General features: G+C 49.7%; 1 protein-coding gene across 6 annotated transcripts in view; it reads right to left on the reverse strand.

Moving 5' to 3' along the window:
- Nucleotides 1–20,003, reverse strand: part of CLPB (ClpB family mitochondrial disaggregase) — a 169,289-nt gene that overhangs the window by 37,163 nt on the left and 112,123 nt on the right. For all 6 annotated transcript variants that reach the window (XM_067750221.1, XM_067750218.1, XM_067750222.1 and 3 more), the window contains 3 exons: nt 13,545–13,659; nt 3,148–3,225; nt 1,835–1,890 (listed from right to left, as the gene is read on the reverse strand). In XM_067750221.1, coding sequence (XP_067606322.1) covers nt 1,835–1,890; nt 3,148–3,225; nt 13,545–13,659 — 249 coding nt within the window. The remainder of the gene's footprint in view (nt 1–1,834; nt 1,891–3,147; nt 3,226–13,544; nt 13,660–20,003) is intronic.

Here is a 20,003-nt window from a genome sequence, read left to right on the forward strand (position 1 = left end):
GAACCTGTGCCAAGGAATGGCTGACTCCAGAGCCTGGATCACCCAGGCCACTGACTCCAAGTGGTGACGGTGTTAACTCCGTCTCCTAGGTGAGGCATGTACTGAAGGATGCCATCATCAGCTTTCAGGACACACTGCACTGATGGAAATCTGCCTCTTGTTTAGATGCTCCAACTGAAAAATGACCTGCATCATCAGTCTTTTATCAAGCCCCTTCTCCTTTCTACACCAGCAAGTCAGCAGATACCTTCCTTCTACTTCCACTGTGTATGAAGACATATTAAGACAGCTTGGATAAGGAGATTATGATTTGTAATTAAATATTAACCTTTCTGACAGTATTAAAATTAAACCACTCGGAATTCTTCATCCCTAATCAGGTGGTTCCTGCCCATAACTGCATCTTCCCTAATAGTCTTGCTAGTTTATGGCCCTTTCCAGAGTGCTAATTGTTTCAATCGCTGCCAACCTGATGAATTGTCTTAAAAACGCTATTTCGGTTGGAGCATATTAGCATGCCATGCGCTGCTTCTTGCCTGCCTGCCTGCCTGCCTGTTGAGTGGGTCTGCTCTAGCTTTGGTTGAGACAGCTCACAGACAGCTACTGGCCGAGTCAGTAGAAGGGGGCTATGAATGCAGCTCAGAAGGACACAGCCTGAGCTACCTTGTTTCTGTGGCTGCCAGGCCCTCAGGGAGGTGGTGAAGGGGGAGCTAGGCAAAAGCAGGAAAGGAGGTGGCCAGGACTCTGTTGCTGGCAGTTTGGCTGGCGGAGGCCTGGGCAATTCCTCATCACCTCAGCTGGGGAGGCTTTCCACAGAAAGTAGGCAAGGGCATCCAGGGTCATGGGCAACCTGTGATGCCTCCACACTGGGAAGGCCAGTAGGAAGAAGAATGTGTGGCTTTAAGTTGAAATGTTTCTGCAATCTCCAAGGACTGCTCTGACATTTCTGTCTGTGTGAAAGTATTTCCTGTCAGTCTAGAAAGTCAAACTGAGCAGGCCTTGGAAAGCCAGAGTCTGAATAAGGGGATGGGCACAGCCCTGTCCTATGGAGAATCCAGGCCTCTGGGTCATGGGAAAAAGGAGACTGACCACCTCATAGCTTAGGGCATTAAGAAATCATGTTTTAAAGGTCATGTAGAATGGGGCTTCCCTGGTGGCGCAGTGGTTGAGAGTCCGCATGCCGATGTGGGGGACGCGGGTTTGTGTCCCGGTCCGGGAGGATCCCACATGCCGCGGAGCGGCTGGGCCCGTGAGCCATGGCCGCTGAGCCTGCGCGTCCGGAGCCTGTGCTCCACAACGGGAGAGGCCCCAGCAGTGAGAGGGCCGCATACCGCAAAAAAAAAAAAAACAAAAAACTTTTCTCCTACAGGTCTGAGACTCCCTCTAGCATGGCCTTGATGGCACTGGACAGTAGTGATATGTTTCTAAAGCTGTCTCCCCCTCAAGACTGAGCTCCTCAGGGCAGGGGAGTGTCTTAATGAACGCTGTATTATCAGGATCTAGTACAATACCCGGCACAGAGTAGATGCTTAGAAATGTTGTATAAATGAATCTCACTGGGTTCTCCCAAGTGCCTCAAGAGTCAGGCAGGGCAAGGATTATTCATCCTATTTCACAGATGAAGAAATTGAGGCACAAAGAGGTTGAATAACTTGCCCAAATTCCTGGAGCAATTGGTGGCCAAGTTGGGGCCATAGCTGAGGCCTGCTTCCTGGGCCAGGGCCCATCTTTTTGATTGGCTATTGCCAGATTCAGGGAGCCTAGGATTTTTTGGGCTAGCAGGAGTGGTGAGCTCTCCATGGCCTGCCAATTGGGCGTAGATCCCAGCCCTTACCTTTTTGGCATCTTTGTGCATATATTTGGCTGTCTGCTTGGCCAGTTCTGTTTTTCCTAATAAGAAGGAAAAGAGAAGTGTTGGGTTAGGACCAGATGACTATCTCCTGTGATGAAAGCATATTAGAAATGCATGGATGCTGGAAATAATGTATGTTATGGATGGGAATGTTGAGGCTCAGAGAGGGTCAGTGACTCTCTCAAAGTCACCAAGGGAATTAATGGTAAAACTGGGACCAGAATCAAAGTCTGCATTGCATCTTGATTTTTTGTGGATGGGGATTGAAGCCTTTTCTCTACAGCACCATCCTAAGAGTGAGAGGTTGACTCTTACAATCCAGAGCCATCCTGTCCTTTGAAGCCCAGCATAAACCTTGCCTGTCCTAGGAGCACCCTGACTTCCTGGCTCACTGCACTGTATCTCTCTGGACACCCACGGTCTTGCCATCCAGCCAGGCCCTGGAGCCACAGGCCAAATAGAGGCTGGGAGAGGATAAAAAGCACCTCTCCTTGGCTTCACAGCCTTGCTTTGTAACATAAAGAAGGAATGATAATACCGAAGTGGTGGCTCTGAAGGGCCATTTGGCATGATGGTCAAGGCTTTGGAAGTCACTATCTGGTATGGGTTAAGTTCTATAGTATCATGTGAGGTAATGGTAACCCTTTGGGACCCTACATCTGAGGGAGCACCCATGAAGATGCTGAGAGGGGAAGAGGAGGCAACAGATGCATGAAATTCCCTATCAAGACAATGGGAGAGAGAAAAACAAAAAGACAACGGGAGGTGGTGGTGGTGTGGTGGTGGCAGTGGGAAGTATCTGTGAGGGCAGAGAGTGAGGGGGTGAGAATGCCTCAGATAACCCAGCCCAAATGGCTATAAAAATCCCCGACCCATTTCACTGCAACCAATTTTGCTATGCACTTAGCACTGTGCTGGCCATCAGGGGCTTTCTTTAGCTTCCTAGAGGGTTATGTCCCAGGCTACACTAGATAAGGCTGGTGCACTGGGCAGTGGAGGTGGTTCAGTTCCTAAAGGGCAGCCTCTGGGGTTGCAGAGTGGCTGGACCAGGACTCACAGGACCCCAAGGGCCTGGCCTTCCAGGTGAAGTAGGTCCTACACCACAGCTTCCAGAGAGAGGGGCATAATTCCAGCTGTTCCTAATGTGACAGATGATCCTCTTGCTGGCTCTGTAATTTGGAGGAAGTTGTTCTGGGAGCTAGATTTGAATGAGAGGTGGGTCGTGTGACTCTGGCCCATAGCAGCTGGGGCTCCTCCAGCTCTCCTTCCCCACAGGCTGATCTACTTCCAGTTACCTATTCCAGATGATCCCAGGAAGAGGAAGACCAGAGGGTGTTCTTCGTCGTACCAGCCATTCTCCTTCCTCCGGATCGCTATGGCCAAACACATAAGACGGGAGGACAGGGAGGGAGGCAGATAAATCAATGACACAAAAGGCAGGATAATTATCACTAAGTATACAATATGTTTTACTGCTCTGCGCCCACTCAAAGTCCTCACTACCATTAGTGCTGCCTAATCTGATTAGCTGGCAAGGCCCCTAGAGACACCTAATCAGGTTAGCATGGATTTGGAAAGCTGCCCAGAGCAGATTTCGGATAAAGTTTTCCAGGATGAGCACTCAGCGTTGCCAAGGAAACTGAAAGGCGGGTGGATGGTGAATGGAGGTGAAGGGGGTGGGGGGCTGGTGAAGGAGAATTCGAGAGGAACTTTAGCTCTCCACTGGTAACCCATCTACTCACCACTGGCAGGAGTCTGAGCCTGCCCCTATGCAAATGGGAGAGGCAGAAGCCCATGGCAGGCCCTTGGGGATCTGGGGTGTGAGCTCTGAACTCTTTCCCATTTGGGGGAACTAAGGTCTCATCTGCCGTTAGGAAATACAGCCAAATGCACTTTCTGGAAGCCAATGAAGGGTAGTGTGGAGCTCAGGGCATGGAAGGGTGAGCCACCTGGTTAGCACCTCCACCAACATGGCCTCCACTGGGCAGAGGTAGGGGAACGGAAATAAACACGTACTAGGTTCCCCAGGGCTCAGCTCTGCTAGAGTGAGTGCTAACCTGTCCTCTTCAAGGGTTCTATGTGCAAGATGAGGAAATTAAGTGCCCAACCACAGAGTGGGAGAGTCAGGCTCAGAAGCATCACTCAAGTATAAGAGTAGGAACAGAATGAGGCAGAACAATCAGAAGAATCATTTATTAAACATGCTATCTGCTAGGCCCAATGGAAAAATCGCCAACATTTTATTACTCAAGACCCATACCCTGAGTGGAAAATATTATTTTCAACTCCATCATACTGAACAGGAAACTGAAACAAGAGATAGAGAGATCTGCCCAAGTCACACAACTAGTAGATTACCAGCTGACTGGTGGAGATGTTAGAGTTGCATCTCTAAACCTGTCTTCTTTTTTTGTCACATATGGTTACTTACAAAAGCTAGTATCAATTTGGGTTGCCATAAACGGAAACACGGCCGTCAGAAGAAGGAAGGGGAGAGACCATTGTGCAATGTCAAGGTCATCCTGCAGATGGAACAGCATATATGGTCTGGTCCCCAGAGCGTTAAGGGGAGATGAGCAAAAGGATACATGTCAGAGGACAAGGCATGGAAACCAAGTCAATGGAGGAAGAGTTGACAGTCTTAGGGAAGCATCGTCCATTCTTGAGGTGCAAAGATCCTAAATGCTATACTGTGTGGTATAATCTGTGTGGCTGGGTTTCAAAGAAGCGGCTGGAGAGATCAGGGAAGGCTTTTGGAAGAAGTGGGACTGATGACAGATCACAGAGACTGGGTGGGATCTGGAGGGGGCAAATGCAGCAGCATGACAGAGGTGGAGAGACAGGAATGAACATGAGTACTTGTGGGTGGGATCAGATCAAAGAGGTCTCGAATCCCTGTCTTAGGAGTTCAGGTCCACACTGTGGGCTTTGTCACCTCAATCTCTAATGCTTCTACCTAAGATACTTTCTAGTTCTGGCCTCAGCAGAAAAAAAAAAACTGTGCAACCTCATGGACACCAGACTAGCCACTCTGCCTGCTTGGGAGATACTCCCTGAGACTCCTGAGAGGGGCCTGAGAAAACACTGTCTAACCTCTCCCTTGGGCTAGGTCTCAGATCATCTCTAAACTGACTGGCTTGGTCCTCTGGAAGGCCTGGCCATGATGGGAATCCACAGACCTCATAGGTATCTGAAGGCTGGGGATGAAGATGGAGAAGTCCCAGCCTGGTGAGAGGGAGCCCCCAGTGTCCTGACAGAAACAAGACCCTGTGGGTGGGGGTATTTGGGGAGGTGGAGATACTGTAAAATGGCAAAGGCTAGACTTCTGTGAACATTATGTGTGGATGTGTGTTGAGGCAAGGGTGACAGAGGGGGTTATATGAAAGGAGTCACACTCTTCCAAAAGTTGGCTAAATTGAGAATCTAGGTTGGAAAGAAGCTGAGCAAAAACTGGATTCAGGCTTCATGGGGGTATTTGGGGAGGCAAAAGTATCCAGGCATCACTCGGACAGGTGGCCTGGGGAACCAGGGTTCCCCAGGTGTCATGAACCTGAGGTTCTGATCTTGACTTCTCTTTCAGGAAGCTTCCCAGCCCACCAAGAGCTGCATGCCTCTGGGCTATGCAGTTCAAAAACACCATGGAGAATGCGGAATTGGATTACGCCAGGGGCCATCTTTTCCCCCTTCTTTTCTAATAATGCACCTGGGAGAGAGCTCTTTATAATGCCAAGCAGACTCCACTGCACAGCTGTCCCTGGTCAATTCTGCCAGACCCAGGGCATGAGTCTGGGGTGGGCTTGATCTGGGCTCCCCGTGAAACAGGCAAAATGCCAACCATTAAACAATTACAACTCTGGATATTTCTAATAATATCTGAAGAGAAAAATGGCCAAGCAGATGGCGTCCGACAGAATGAAAAATGGAAGCAGCTACGAAAGACCGGGGAAGGCGGGCCCTGGGGTGTGTGGTTGGCAGGGTGGCTGAGGACCAAGGCTGGGTGCCTCAGGGTTCTGTCAGGCTGGGACAGAGGCTGGGACAGACAGAGACCTGGATAGGCCCATTTGGGATGTGGCCACAGGTATTGGTGCTCTGTGGACAAGCAAACGCAGCAACTTCCTCTGCTAGCACTTCAGAGTCTGTAAAGAACTTCTGTAGACATAACTTCATTTGAGGCTGGTTATGAACCCATGAGGTTGGCAGGGCAGGTAACCTGATTCCCATTTTACAGACGAGGAAATATATATAAAGAAGTTAGGTGACCTGCTCAAGACTACACAGGTAAATAAATGAACCTGGGCTTTAACCCTGGCTCTGGCTAGCTCCTGAGCATGAACTGGTGCTTCAGGAGTTTAGAGAAAGGAGTTGGCTCTCCCCTACCACAACATCTCCTCATTCCCTCGCCTCACCTGGAAAGCCACCGCACTGCAGTCTTCCAGTCCGGCTGGCTCAGCCATTCCATACATGGTCTCAGGAGCCCCTGCCCCTGACCATATCCTGACCACTGCTCTCTGGGCTTGAGATGGTGTCAGGTTCCCTGAGCAGGCAGCTCAGCCCCTTCTCTGGCCAGTCCCATCTCTGAAAGCTCCAACAGGTTTGGCAGCCTCTCCACATGCTGAGCCAGCTCCAGGGCCTCCTTGCTGGGTTCTTCCCCTTACCAGAACGTCTTCTCCTGACCATGTCAACCACTACCAGACCATCCTAAGTCTCACCTGCAACAACTCTTTCCTGTTTATTCCACCACATCACATCTGCTCCATTAACTCCTATGTTCATCTATGGGGCAGTATGATGGAGAGGGCAGGAGTTACAGGACCTAGTTTGGAGTCCTGGCTCTGCCACTTAATAGTTGATTGACTTTGAGTAAAACACTTACTGATTTAGAGGTTTGGTTTCTTCATCTATAAAATGGGAAGAGCCATACATGCTCAGTCAGCCCCACATGAAGATTAAAATGAGTTAATGGCTATAGTATAGTATAGTTAATGGCTATAAGTTGCAAAGAATGGAATAATAATAAAAATAATGGTAGTCATAGCAGCAGTAGTGGCAGCTGCCATTAGCTTTGCTATTTTACAGATCTCTCTTTCATCCTTACAATAATTCAGAGAAGTAGACATTACCTCCATTTTACAGAACAAGAGACTGAGGCTCAAAGGGGGGCAGTGGAGCAGGTTTCATCTGTCTCTGCCCTCGTATCAGGGGGAGGGTGTGCCTCAACCTGTGTATTCCGTGGGTGCATGTGCTAGGCATTCTACTTCCTGAGGGACTCTTGCCCATCACTGGTTTAATGTGTGCTGACTAAATGAATTAATTCTTGGTTTTTCTGGAATCACAAGGGGAAAAGAACAGACACTTCAACTCCCATTTTACAGAGAAGAGTGAGGCCTGGACCCAAGAGTCTCTTATGGCTTCAACTGGTTACTACTACTACTACTACTACTACTACTACCCTTGGGTGAATAAGGTTTCCACTCTCTTCTTAACCTCTCTCCAGGGAGCCTTATTCATTTGCTCAGCAAAAAAGCTCTGTGTTGAGTGCTGGGGCACCTACAAAGAAGCCTAAAACAAGGTTTGTGCCTTTTGGTTGAACGCTGCTATGAAAACTGTGGGTTACAAGTGGGATGGGAGCAACTGGGAGAAGTGTGGGAAGAGCCATTTGTGCCTGAAGTATGAGGGAGAGATGGCCAGGCAGTCTGGGTATGAAGGGACATTCCAGAGGAAAGCCCTGGTGTGTGCAAAACCAAAGTGAGACAAAAGTACTGCCTCCTCCTCCCATGCCAGGCCTTTGCCTCCATCTAGCTCAAGGTTCCGGGGGAGTCTGGGCAGGCTGACTCTTCTTTCCTGATAAGTTCTGGTGATGCAGTGGGAGAGATTTTTTTAACCTAACTGGAACATGTTTGTTCCATGCTTGTGCCACCTCCTAGGGAAACCTGTCCTTCAGAGGGACTCCATGGCTGAGTCATCTAAATGTCTATTAGCAATTTCCTATCTAAGCTTATAGGTTCGAGGAGCACAGCTCAAGAAGTATCTGCTGACTGAGTGGATACTGGTGCCTTGGGTTTGGTGGATGATGAGAGTGAGTTCTCTTCTTAGTCTGTAAGGATTAGTCTTTCTGAAGACAAACTATTGCTACTAAGGGGTTACGTATTAAAATTGCAAAAAACAGCTTTTGTTGAGCCCACCCATTATATGTGCCTATGTGCATGCTGTGAGGTAAGGGATCCCTGAAGGGAAGATTGACACCCTTCCAGAAAGAGGCTGAGATCAGAATTTGTGCTGAGGAGAGGCAGAACGTCAAGATGGTCTCAGACTTTGTTCATTTGAGTTCACTTGAGTTCAACCTTTTACACACCTGTGTACCAACCCTGGGGAAACAGACCTGAATGAGAGGTAGTTCCTGACCTTGGGAGGGAGAAAGACCACTGATGCCATGTGGTAAGTTCAGTTTTAAAAGATGTCCACGGGAAGCCCAGAGAAAGGGCCCTGCACCCAGGTGGAGGGCTAAGGAAGGCTTCCTGGAGGAGGCCTCGGTGTTGAGGGTCCCGGCAGGTGAGTGGAAGGGCAGGGCAGTCCAGACAATAAGAATGGCAGGCGCACAGGAGGGACACCTGAAGTGGTGAGGTGGGGAAGTGGAACTGTAAGAAGTTTTCTAAATCAGTCACTGCCTCTCTACAACTCAGGGATGACCTGGATGTATTTCTCAGATTAGAAACAGGACTCCAAGGGAGGGTCCAGAAAGGTGCAGTGCTTAGGAAGGTACATTTTTGGATTAGTCAAAGAGGGACGTGGAGCACAAGACAGGATGGTGCGCCTACTGTGTGCACATGGCTGATGTTGAGATTCTGAATTCGGGCCAGACCTTGGAAGAGCAGTCAAGGTGGTAGAGCTTCCTGGGGGAGTTCATGGGCTTGAGTCAACTGGGACCAGATGCAATGGGTTCTGGGGACAGGCCCCTGGTCAGAGGGAGCGACAGGGTGTGTAGGATGACCTGCTGCCCAGAAAAAGCTTCTTGGAGCAGGTCTGGGGAAAAAGGGTCAAAGGCTGAGTAGTATGGGTGTTGTAATTAACTATTTCGCTACAGTCACATTCCTAGTATGCTTGTGAACAACTAGAAAGCAGGCTTACAGCTTCTCTTCTTTCCTCAGAGCACATCAGAGATGGACAAAGGGCCATACCAAAATAATTAATCTGACAAACTTCACTAAGCATCTACTTCGAGCAGAGCGCTGTGCCAGGACATGGGAAAACAAAAATGATTCAGTCATGGTCTCTGCCCTCAGGAGTCTACAGTCTATTGCTCCTGAACTGAGTTAGGCTAAGTAAAAACCAGCCCAAGTGTGGGAGGTGGGCAGGGCTGGGGTGGGGAAGGGGCCAGAAGAAAGGGAATTACAAGCAGAGGGGGCAGCATCAACAAATGCAGGCAGGAGATCAACACAGCACATGCGGGGTAGCAGAAGCAGCCGTTTTGTGCAGTGCCAGGTGGGGACGGGTGGGGGCAACCGAGGAGGGGGAGCAGCAGGGGTGGGCCCTGTGTGCCAGGCTAGGGCAGCCACTCAAAGATTTTAAACAGGTTTTTTTTTTTCCCCCCCCTACACTTTACAAAGCTCACTCTAGCTGGGGAGAAGTGATTACAGGGAAAGAAAAGGAGGCAGAGACACCAGTGAGGAGGCCACTGCTTGGTTCACATGGGAGATACTGAGGTCCTGAGCTGGGGCAGCGGTATTAGGAACAGAGGGGAGAAGAACAGAGAGTTACAATGATAGAACTTGATGGGCTGTGAGGGGTGAGGGGGAGGGAAGGACCAAGGAAACACCTAAGTTTCTATTTAGGAGACCAGGGAACGGTAGTGCCTTTACTGAGACAGGAACATGGGAGGAGGGTGGGTTGGAGGAGGAGGGCGGAGTCTAGCTCTGAATGGGCTGAATAGACAACTGCTTGCGTTTCTGAGGATGGTGGGGCACAGAGGCTCTGAGCTCCCAGGAGGTCTGCCCAGTAGAACAGGCATCCTCCCCTTCCCCATGTTCAAGAACGGCTCTGCATTCTGGATGGAGAGCCTCACTTTCAATGTCAGTGCTCTGGCTTGTGGTCTGTAGGTTGGTCCTGCTTTGGCTCCAGTGACCCCAGAAGACCAGAGAGGCCATGGGGGCCTGGGCTGTGGGGCTGGTGCTTTATCTCCTCCATTTGTAAGGCGGTAACTGTGCGCCAGCCTTGCTAGAAGCCCTGCAGCTGGGGATCACACTGATAAATTCACTGTATTACTTTGCACAAATCAATATCCCAGCACTTACCAGGGGTTGATGTGACCGAAATTGGTTTCAGTCAATTCGTGAGGGTAATAAATGGCCATTTATCAAATCAATTCATTCTGCGGCACTTCTCTGCCTGCCCATCCTCGTGGTACCCCTGGGGTGCCAGGCTCCACCCAGCCAGCCCCCAGCACATATCTGACACTAGCCTAGAGGACTCAGGGAGGTCTGGCCTACCCTCTAGATCCGCCTCCCTCTCCTGCACCTACTTCAGTCTTGAGGTCCTGAGGCACTGGCTGCTGCTTACCTGCCACAAATTCCAACCCAAAGAGTGCCTCATGCTTCACCTGAGTTTGTAGCTGAACACAATCTATTATCAGTGTGATCCTGGCTGCAGGGCCTCTAGCAAGGTGGGTGCACAGTTACTGCTTTACAAATGGAAGAGAACATACCAACCCCTCAGCCCAGGCCATCCACGGCCTCTGTATCTTTTCCAGCATCACTGGAGCCATAGCAGGGTCAACCTACATACCACAGGACAAAGATCTGCCTCCAGATCTGAGGCAGTTCGGGTGACAGAATGGAGCTTTGGATAGAAGGAAGCACTCGGGGCAGACATTCTGACAGGTCCTAGGAGGTGGGGAGTGGAATCATCTACTCCTGCTCTGGGCCAAGGGCAGGGACAGACAAGGTGATGTAGGACCTGGGGAAGAGACCAGTCTGGGGCTGGGACTAGGGATAAGTCCCGGGTTGAAGGAAATAACTGTGGGCCTGACCTGTAGAGCACAGTACCCAACCCTAGGTGGTAAACATCTTGAGGAAGGGGACTAGATTTTGTTGAGTGCTATCTGGTACACGCTGGAAGAAGCATGTGCTTTACAGTCCGACAGTCCTGGATTTGGCTCCTCGGTACAGAGATGAGGAAACTGATGCTCAAAGAAGCTGAATGACCAGCCTGAGCTGCACAGCTGGTAAGTGGCCCACCTATGATTTGAGCCCTGGTTGATCCTCCCTCTCCCCCCAGCTACTTCTGGGAGCTTCATAGCTTATGGGCTTGAGAAGCTGGTGAGTAGCAGGAGGTAAGAGGAGCAGGCAACCTGCTGGGAAAGGGCTGTGTAAGAAGTGGGGGGAAAATATCATGATGGCAGCTGCAGTTCTGGCCCAAGTGGACATGGGACTCCAGCAGGATATGCTTTCTCAGATCTCTGCTAGGTCACCTGTCTCTCCCATGGGCTCCTCCTCCTCTCTTCTTCAACTCAAGAGTTCCCAGGTCTCCTTCCCCTCTACCTCAGACACAGAGTGCGGTGTTGCCACCTCCAAGGTGGTGGCTGAGGGTGGCTGTCTGTATCCAGACCCAAAAGGGCAGCCTGGTGTGGTCTGGGCCTGAGTAGCAGGAACTTGTGTATTCATAAAAGCTTTCCCTGGCTCCTGTGTGTGCCTGCAGGCAGCCTTCTGACCTCTAGCTGGTGAGGCAGCTCTGGTCTATGGGCTCCTCTTTTTTTTTTTTTTTAAATTAATTAATTAATTTTGGTTGTACTGGGTCTTCTTAGTTGCGGCAGGTGGGCTTCTTAGTTGCAGCTCGCCAGCTCCTTAGTTGCAGCATGTGGACTCCTTAGTTGTGGCAGGCGTGCTCCTTAGTTGCGGCATGTGAATTCTTAGTTGCAGCATGCATGTGGGCTCTAGTTCCCTGACCAGGGATTGAACCTGGGCCCCCTGCATTGGGAGCGTGGAGTCTTACCCACTGTGCCACCAGGGAAGTCCCTATGGGCTCCTCTTATTCACTGATGGTCAGGCCCCTGATGAGGGGCTCACGAGCCTACTGGTGTGTGAGGCATCTGGTGAATACTTGCAAAAACGACGTTGATGACAGATATAATGAGAAATTAACAGTCCCACTGGTGTGTGAGGATGATGGAGACTGGGCTGGGCTTAGTGTGTCACAGGGGTGACTGCCTTCATTGTTCAATGACTCCTCTAATAGGTTTCCTAGGGCTGACAAGGCCACTCCAGAATGTTCCAGAGGGGCACCACAATTTCAGACTCATTTCTCCTTTTACTGGCGAGAACTGGTGCTGGCCTTGGCAGTCGCTGGGCTGCATATGGTGGGACTAGATGCAGCACCAGATGCAACATGTGAGTGGGACTGACCACGACATCACAGGGAAGAGGTTTTTAATTTTCTTTTTTTTTTTTTGGCCAAGCCACGTGGCACGCAGGATCCCAGTCCCTGACCAGGGATTGAACCTGCACCCTCTGGAGTGGAAGCGCAGAGTCCTAACCACTGGACCTCCAGGGAAGTACCGGAAAGAAGTTTTTAAACTTGAGCTGAGCATCAGATTGCCTGCAGGGCCTGTTAAAACACAGATTTCTGGGGAATTCCCTGGGGGCCCAGTGGTTAGGACTCTGCTTTCACTGCCGAGGGCCTGGGTTCAATCCCTGGTCGGAGAACTAAGATCCCATAAGCTGCATGGCATGGCCAAAAAAATAAATTAAAAAATAACCCCCAAAAACAAAACCCACAGATTTCTGGGGCCCCCTGCGAGAACTTCTTATTCCATAGGTCTGGGCTGAGGCCTCAGATCTACATTTCCAATGAGTTCCCAGAGGATGCTGGTGCTGCTGGTCCAGAGACCACTTTGAGAACCACTGCCCTGGGGGATACCCCTTGTCTAGGCCAGGCATAGGGTTCCACTGACCTTACCTCACCTGTCTGAGGTCACCCTCAGGGAGTCATGCACCTGAGTAGAGGAACAATAGTGAGGCCACCATCCTGAGCAGAATCTCAGTTTGATATATCTCTCTAGTGGGATCTGCATGGGGAGGAGGGCCATTAGATTAGGAGTTACACCAGCAGGCAGTCTAGCTCCCAGGGGTCAAAGTATCGGACATAAAGAACTTCTGAGGTGGAGAAGGCACTCAAGACTTGTTCAGAATATTTTCCCCAAAATTGAACCAGCTGCTGACAAATTATACTGAAGTGTGGCAGAGTCCTGTGCTGGGAGACAGAAGATAAAAGTTCTAGTTCTGGCTCAACTGCTACATTACTAGTGATGGACAAACTCTTGTTCCTCTCTGGGTCTCAGTTTTCCTACCTGAAAAATGGGGGTGGGGTGGGGGCAGTAGACCAGATGAAGGTTAGAGTTAAATTCAAAGCATACGAAGGCAGCCTTGAGCAAATTACTGAAGTGCTCTGTCTCAGCTTCCTCATCTGTAAAAGAGGAATTTAATGGCACCAACCTCATAGGGTTGCTGTAAAGATTAAATGACACAACATATGCAAAGAGCTTAGAACACTGCCTGGAACATAGGAAGTATTCAACAAATGTTATGTTGTAATATTATTAGCCACTTCTCCCCAGCATGGAGACAGCAGGACTACAGCTCACTAGGGCAGACCGCGAGCTTCCTTGCCCTTTTTGGTGCAGGCCAGCATCTCGCATACTCACCAGCACCTACTGTGGCGATGGCACTCTCCTGGCCAATGATGTGCTCCTTCAGCCGCTGCTCCAGGGGAAAGCGGCGCCGTTCCTCGGCCTCACGTTTCCGCTGCTTCTCTTGGTACTGTGGGGAGAGAGGGAAGCTGGCTCAGGAGTGCTGGGCCCAGGAGGATCCTAGTTTCATTCTATCCCCCAACTCAGGGGGGAAAAACACAGGGTTTTTTCTCTGAGGGTCCTGATGCACAGCTCTGGCTCATGACCACTGGAGGCTGGCCCAGTCCTCCCCCTGCCCCTCGACCTAGGCCTCACCTCATCTCCCTACCTCGGGTGGCCACTGCTCAGGGGTCCTGCCTCACCCTGCTAGTAAGTACTGCTAGTAAATTAACCCTTGACTCTGGCGTCTGACAGAAGATTTGGTTCGAATCTCAGCTCTATCACTTACAAGATGTGCTCATTACCTGGAACAAGTTACTTTGCCCCAGTTTTCTCCTCCGTAAATTGGGGATTAAATATGATAATGTATATAGAATGTGCCTAGCATCATGACTGATGTGCACTGAGTGCTTACAAATATAGGTTCCTTTCCTTTTCCACTTATCCTCTTTTTCTATAAATTTATTTATTTATTTATTTATTTTTGGCTGTGTTGGGTCCTTGTTGCTGCACGCGCGCTTTCTTTTAGTTGTGGTGAGTGAGGGCTACTCTTTGTTGCGGTGCGTGGGCTTCTCACTGTGGTGGCTTCTCTTGTTGCAGAGCACGGGCTCTAGGCGTGCGGGCTTCAGTAGTTGTGGTCCATGGGCTCTAGAGTGCAGGCTCAGTAGTGGTGGCGCACAGGCTTAGTTGTTCCACGACATGTGGGATCTTTCCAGACCAGGGATCGACCCGTGTCCCCTGCATTGGCAGGCGGATTCTTAACCACTGCACCACCAGGGAAGTCCTCCACTTAACCTCTTGAAACCCATTTTGGTTTTTAAACCAGAGCTACGAACACCCTCTACTTCAGTGATACTGCATTTCAATTAAACACAACTATTCAGCAATTGCTGTGTGCCTGGCCCTGTGCATGCAATGATGGAAAGGTGGGGCAGGGGGAAGGAGGAGGATTATACCCTGCCCCCTGGGAGGTTTAGATGATGCTGAGTGTCTGGCATGTGTCTGGCCTCCGGCTTGGTCCATTTCAGAAAAGGCAGATGGAGGAGGCCCGAGCTTGGTCCTGCTGCGAGGGAGAAGAGAAGAGCCAGGCCTTGCTCTCAGGAAGCTCAAAGTTGTGCAGGGGAGGAGAGGCAGGGTCTGTACACAAATACTACTCAGGCAGAATTAGCCATTTCCCTCACGGTTCCAAAGCATGTGTGCCTATTTCTAGCCTTGTACCTATCACTAAAAAAAAAAAATTACTTGAAAACCAGTTTGTTGCATGTGTGTGATTCTGTCTTCCAAATCAATTATGAGCCCCCTGAGGGTAGGCACTGCCTTTTACTCACTGCTATTCCCGGCACGGGTCCTGGCACAGTGGAGGCATCTGGTGAATATTTGCAAAAATGAAGTTGATGACAGATATAAAGAGAAATTAACAGCTAGACTGGGTGATGTAGGAGTACAGAGAAGGGAAGGATACATAAAGCACGGAACAATTCTGGGAGACAGGAGGCTTGAAGGAGCTGGAATACTGGGCTAGGTGGGAGCTGTGGGACTATCTGGAGACTGGGCAAGGAGGGGTGAGTGTGTGGGTCTGATGATAAAGCATTTATGGAGGCCAGGGGATGGAGGGTGGGGGAAGGGAACAGGTCTTGAAGTGGGATGGAAAGACCTGGGTCTTCAGGAGGCTTCTTTCCCCTAGGGCCCCTGTAATACTGACAGCTTTCTAGAAAGCGAGCTGCCAAGGTATGGCCCTGTCACAAAAGTTGTGGCTGCAGATTGCTCTTGCAGGGAGAGTGGATGAAAAATACCTGCTGCTTGGGCAGTGTTTTCTTGTTAAGGTAGTGACCTTGACAGAAGTTAAAAAAAATAAATAGCAAACAATCCAATTTCGGCTGTTGCTATCAGTCTGTAACTGAAAGCTCCCATCAGTTCCGGGGTTTCATACGGAGCAATAATTCGGCGCTGATCCCAGCGGAGCAACACTTGCTGGTTGGAATCCAGCGTGTCATCGTGCAGCTCCCTCAGGCGCCACATACATCACCTGGCTCTGCCGACTCCAGGCATATATCTGCTTCCTCCTCCCTGTCCACTCAGCCCCTCTCAGCACTCGAGTCCACTGGGGTGGAAGGCTCTGATGGTGAGATGCACACATACCTGCTGGTACAGCACTGGCCAGCAGCCTGGCCAGCTCACAGTCAGTCTGGCTGCAGAAGGAAGCTGGCCTCGGAGGGTTTGTTAGGTCTGTTTCGTCACTTCCCCTCAGGGATGGGTATTCCTGCCTCTGGGCCTTTTGCTCACACTGCTCCCTCAGCACAAAAGTCTTCTCTATTCCCACCTACCTCTAAGTGATCTCAGTTTAAATACCAAATTGCCTAAGGAGCCTGTTGCCCTGGCCCCGGGACCTCCAGAGCACTTATTTAACTGACTGTTTATGTCTCCTTACTCCACACATGAGGTCCGTAGTGACAAAGCCCATGTTTTATTCATTGCTATAGCTCCAGCGCCTAGCATAGGGCCCTACTCACAGAAGAAGTCAATACATGTTGCCAACCGAATGAGGTAACTACCGTTTGTGGAACAGCTGCTGTGTGAAAGGCACGGTACTCAGCACTTTAGATGTAGTGTCTCACTGAATTCTTATAGTAGTCCCCATCTGGAGTTTGACTCCTCTTCTGGCTCACAGTGGGGCACACAGTGTGGCAGAAAGAAGCAGCTTTGCTCCACAAAGATGTGAATTTAGACCTCGCCTAATCCAGTTACTAGTTAGCTGACCTTGGGGAAGTTAATTCACCTCCCTGAATTTCAGTTTCCGCATCTCTAACACGGTGATGGTACTCACACCTACCTTGCAGGATCCTTGTGAGGATTAAGTGAGGTGATGTATATGAAACAACTGATAGGTCTCTGGCATACAACAAATGTGTACGTAGAAGTCGCTATGTGAGAGACTCAAGTGGCCAGCATAGTACCTGGCCCGTGGCAGGCCTCTGATAAATGTAACTTCTCCTTTGCTGCATTCTGATAACTGATTATCTAAACCAGTGCCTTTTTTGTTTGTTTGTTTTTGTTTTGGTGCTGGAACCCTTTTAACTAATTTAATCTGCACGGAGCCCACAGATAAGGGGAACGGTTGCTCCGGCTTAAGCAGAAGCCAGAGGCCAAGTCCACGTGGATGCCCCCACTTGCCCCAGTGTGGCTCCTGAGGCTTCTCCTCCTAGGAACCCTGGGTCTGCAGGGTACAGTCTCAACACCAACTGAGTTCTCAGGACGCCTCTACTGTCCGGGGTGGCTCAGCTCTGCCTGTCAATTTTCCTTACGCGGTAGAGAACTCCATATATAGGTACTTTTCATCTATTAGTTTGTGGGGCCTCACAAAACATATCTTCTTTCCTTTGCTACAGGCAAAGCCTAACATGACATTTCCCGCCACTTTGTTGGTTTGGGTACGGCCACCATGGCCTCCTTAAGTCTTTTTCAGGGAAATATTTCTACCTCCTATAACTCGACTTCACTGTCATGATTTTAGGTTATCTTAGTATTCCTATTATTTTCTTGGGCAATGGGAAAGGGTTCTTGACTTTTATGGGGGTGAGCATGGGGGAAAGGTTGCACTGTGATCTGGCTGGTTTCTCAGGAGCTTTCTAGATGGTACTGGGAAAGATTCAACCTATGGCTTAAATCTGAGCACATCCTCATTCTAGCATACTCCCTCCCAGCCTGAAGCCCTATATATCTCCTCAGAGAAACTTCTGAAACTGGATCAGACTTTTTGATAAAAATGTACAGGACAATGGGATTAAACCAGGTAGAAGGTTACTGCTTCATGCTCTTTTCCTAATGCTTATTAGCACAGAGTTTATATTAAAAAATATGCTGAATGAATGAATGACTTTTTAAGGCATGAGCTATGAGTTCAGGCTTGTGGAAAACTAACCAGTGGAAGAACCTAGGAAAGGAAAACATTTGGTCTGTATATATTCTATTTGGGGGAGAGGAGAGAGAAGGATGGGAGAAGGCACTTGGTAAGGGTCTATGAATGTGGGCTACTGCTGTTCCCGGCTTTCTGAGGAAATGGGGAGGAAGGCTACAGGGACTGAGGTCAAGGCCCTGCTTTGACAGGATTCCACTGGAGGAGAAGACAGGTTAGATGACCCAGCCTGCAAAAGTAGGGGGCACTGGGCTGAGAGGCCCAAGAAGCTATCCAGGAGAGCAAGAGCGGGGGAGTGATCATCTTCTTAATAAAAGCCACATGCAATTAGCTTCAGAAGCCCTCACCTGGAGCTAGCAGCAACCAGCTCCCAATGCTTCATCTCGGCTGGATAATCATGGCCACTGGTTTCCATCATTCTTGATTTAATATGGCACCCCTCCTGGCTCTGAGTGCATTTACAGGAAAGGCCTGGGAGGCCGAGGCGAAGCCTAGCTGGGCTCTCGCTAGGAAGTGGGTGGCTGGGCAGAGAGGATCTGCGGAGGAGGGTTACAGGGAGAAGGGGTATGGCAGCACACCTACTGTTGGGCATTCCTCAGGAACAGGTCTGATAATAAACCTGGTAGTACATTCACTGAGAGAGGAGCGAGGTTAGGGGTGGTAGGCAGAATGAGACCCTGGACAAGAACAGGATAAGCATGGAAGAGGGAAGAGAAGAGAGGCCAAGCTGCAGTTTGTCTCTTGTGGGAGGTCAGGGCAGAGCCCACTGGCTGCTCACACACTCAGATATGCCCCATCCTCCTGACTCCCTGATCCAACCCCAACTTACATCACAGTCAGGGCTTCTACCATGCCCTGAAGCTGTGGGGGACAGAGAGGACTGGGTGCAGAGGCCAACAAAGGGGACCATGGGGCAACAGATGAGACTGGAGGGGTGTGGGATGATGGAATGAGTCCTGAGAAGGGGGGTGATGACAAGAGGAGCCTAGGGGTCCAACAAAGGAGCCTGGGAAATACAGCGCAGACAGGAGAGGAGACTGGGGGACAAGAGGGGCACCTAAGGGACTTCAAAGTCTCTTGAACTAGCTCAGAATCCACATCCTTGTAGAGGAAAGCTGGGTACAGAGCAGGCATCAGTCCCATCAGACTTGAGAACCACTATGTCAGCATCCCAGATTCCATTCTCCTCTCCTCCAGTCGATCCTCTTTTTGCTGCCAGAACCATATTTTTAACATGTAAATCAGATCATGTCATTCCTTTGCAAATAGCTGGGTTAATCCAGAGACAAGAGTGGTGAGAGAAGGTTAAGAGGCGCAAGGAGTGGCTAAGGTGAGAAAATGGGTTATGTTCTCCTCAGTCCATCACATCAGGAGGCACGTGATGCTCCTGTACCTGTGGCTGGGGATGTTAATTTTGATCACTTGGTTAAGGTGGTCTGTGCTAAGTTTCTCCAAAATTCTTCCCTTTGTAATTAATAAGTACCTTGTGGGGTGGGACTCAGTGACTGTGAAAATATCCTGTTACTCCTCAAACTTCCACTCACTAGTTTGAACATGGACTGATGAGTCTTGCTTGATTTAGAACCAACTGTTCTAAGTCTCACAGCCCTGTGGAGTTCAGAGGATCTCCTCCTTCCTCACTGTCCAGAGATGAAGTAATTAAAGCAGGGTCCCACTGGTAGCAAGTAATAAAGGCAGAACACTAACCCTTGTAGTCTAACTCCAGTGCCTGCACTTTCCACCCTGCTAGATAAGAAAAGACCTGTTCTTGCCTTCAGGAAGTTCAGAGCCTGTTTAGGAAGATGAGACTTAAAACACAAATTTCATATTCCTACTTTTAGCATGGGGTTACCTAACGAATTTATTGAAAATAAGCACCAGAGGGTGTTCTTGCCAGAAATGCATAATCTGAGTTGAATCATAGGAAACATTAGACAAACCCAAATTGAGGACGGTCTACAAAATAACCAGCTTGTACTCCTTAGAATGTCAAGGTCATGAAAGACAGACTGAGGAATTGTTCCAGATTAAAGGAGATCAGGGCTTCCCTGGTGGCGCAGTTGTTAAGAATCTGCCTGCCAATGCAGGGGACACGGGTTCGAGCCCTGGTCCGGGAAGATCCCACATGCTGCGGACCAATGAAGCCCGTGTGCCACAACTACTGAGCCTGCGCTCTAGAGCCCGTGAACCGCAAATCTACTGAGCCTGTGTGCCACAACTACTGTAGCTAGCGCACCTAGAGCCCGTGCTCCACAGCAAGAGAAGCCACCGCAATGAGAAGCCCCGCGCACCGCAACGAAGAGTAGCTCCCGCTCGCTGCAACTAGAGAAAGCCACGTGCGACAACAAAGACCCAACACAGCCAAAAAAAAAAAAAAAATAATTAAAAATAATTAAAAAATA

Source organism: Pseudorca crassidens, chromosome 9 (genome assembly GCF_039906515.1).
Source record: "Pseudorca crassidens isolate mPseCra1 chromosome 9, mPseCra1.hap1, whole genome shotgun sequence".
NCBI classification, from domain to species: domain Eukaryota; kingdom Metazoa; phylum Chordata; class Mammalia; order Artiodactyla; family Delphinidae; genus Pseudorca; species Pseudorca crassidens.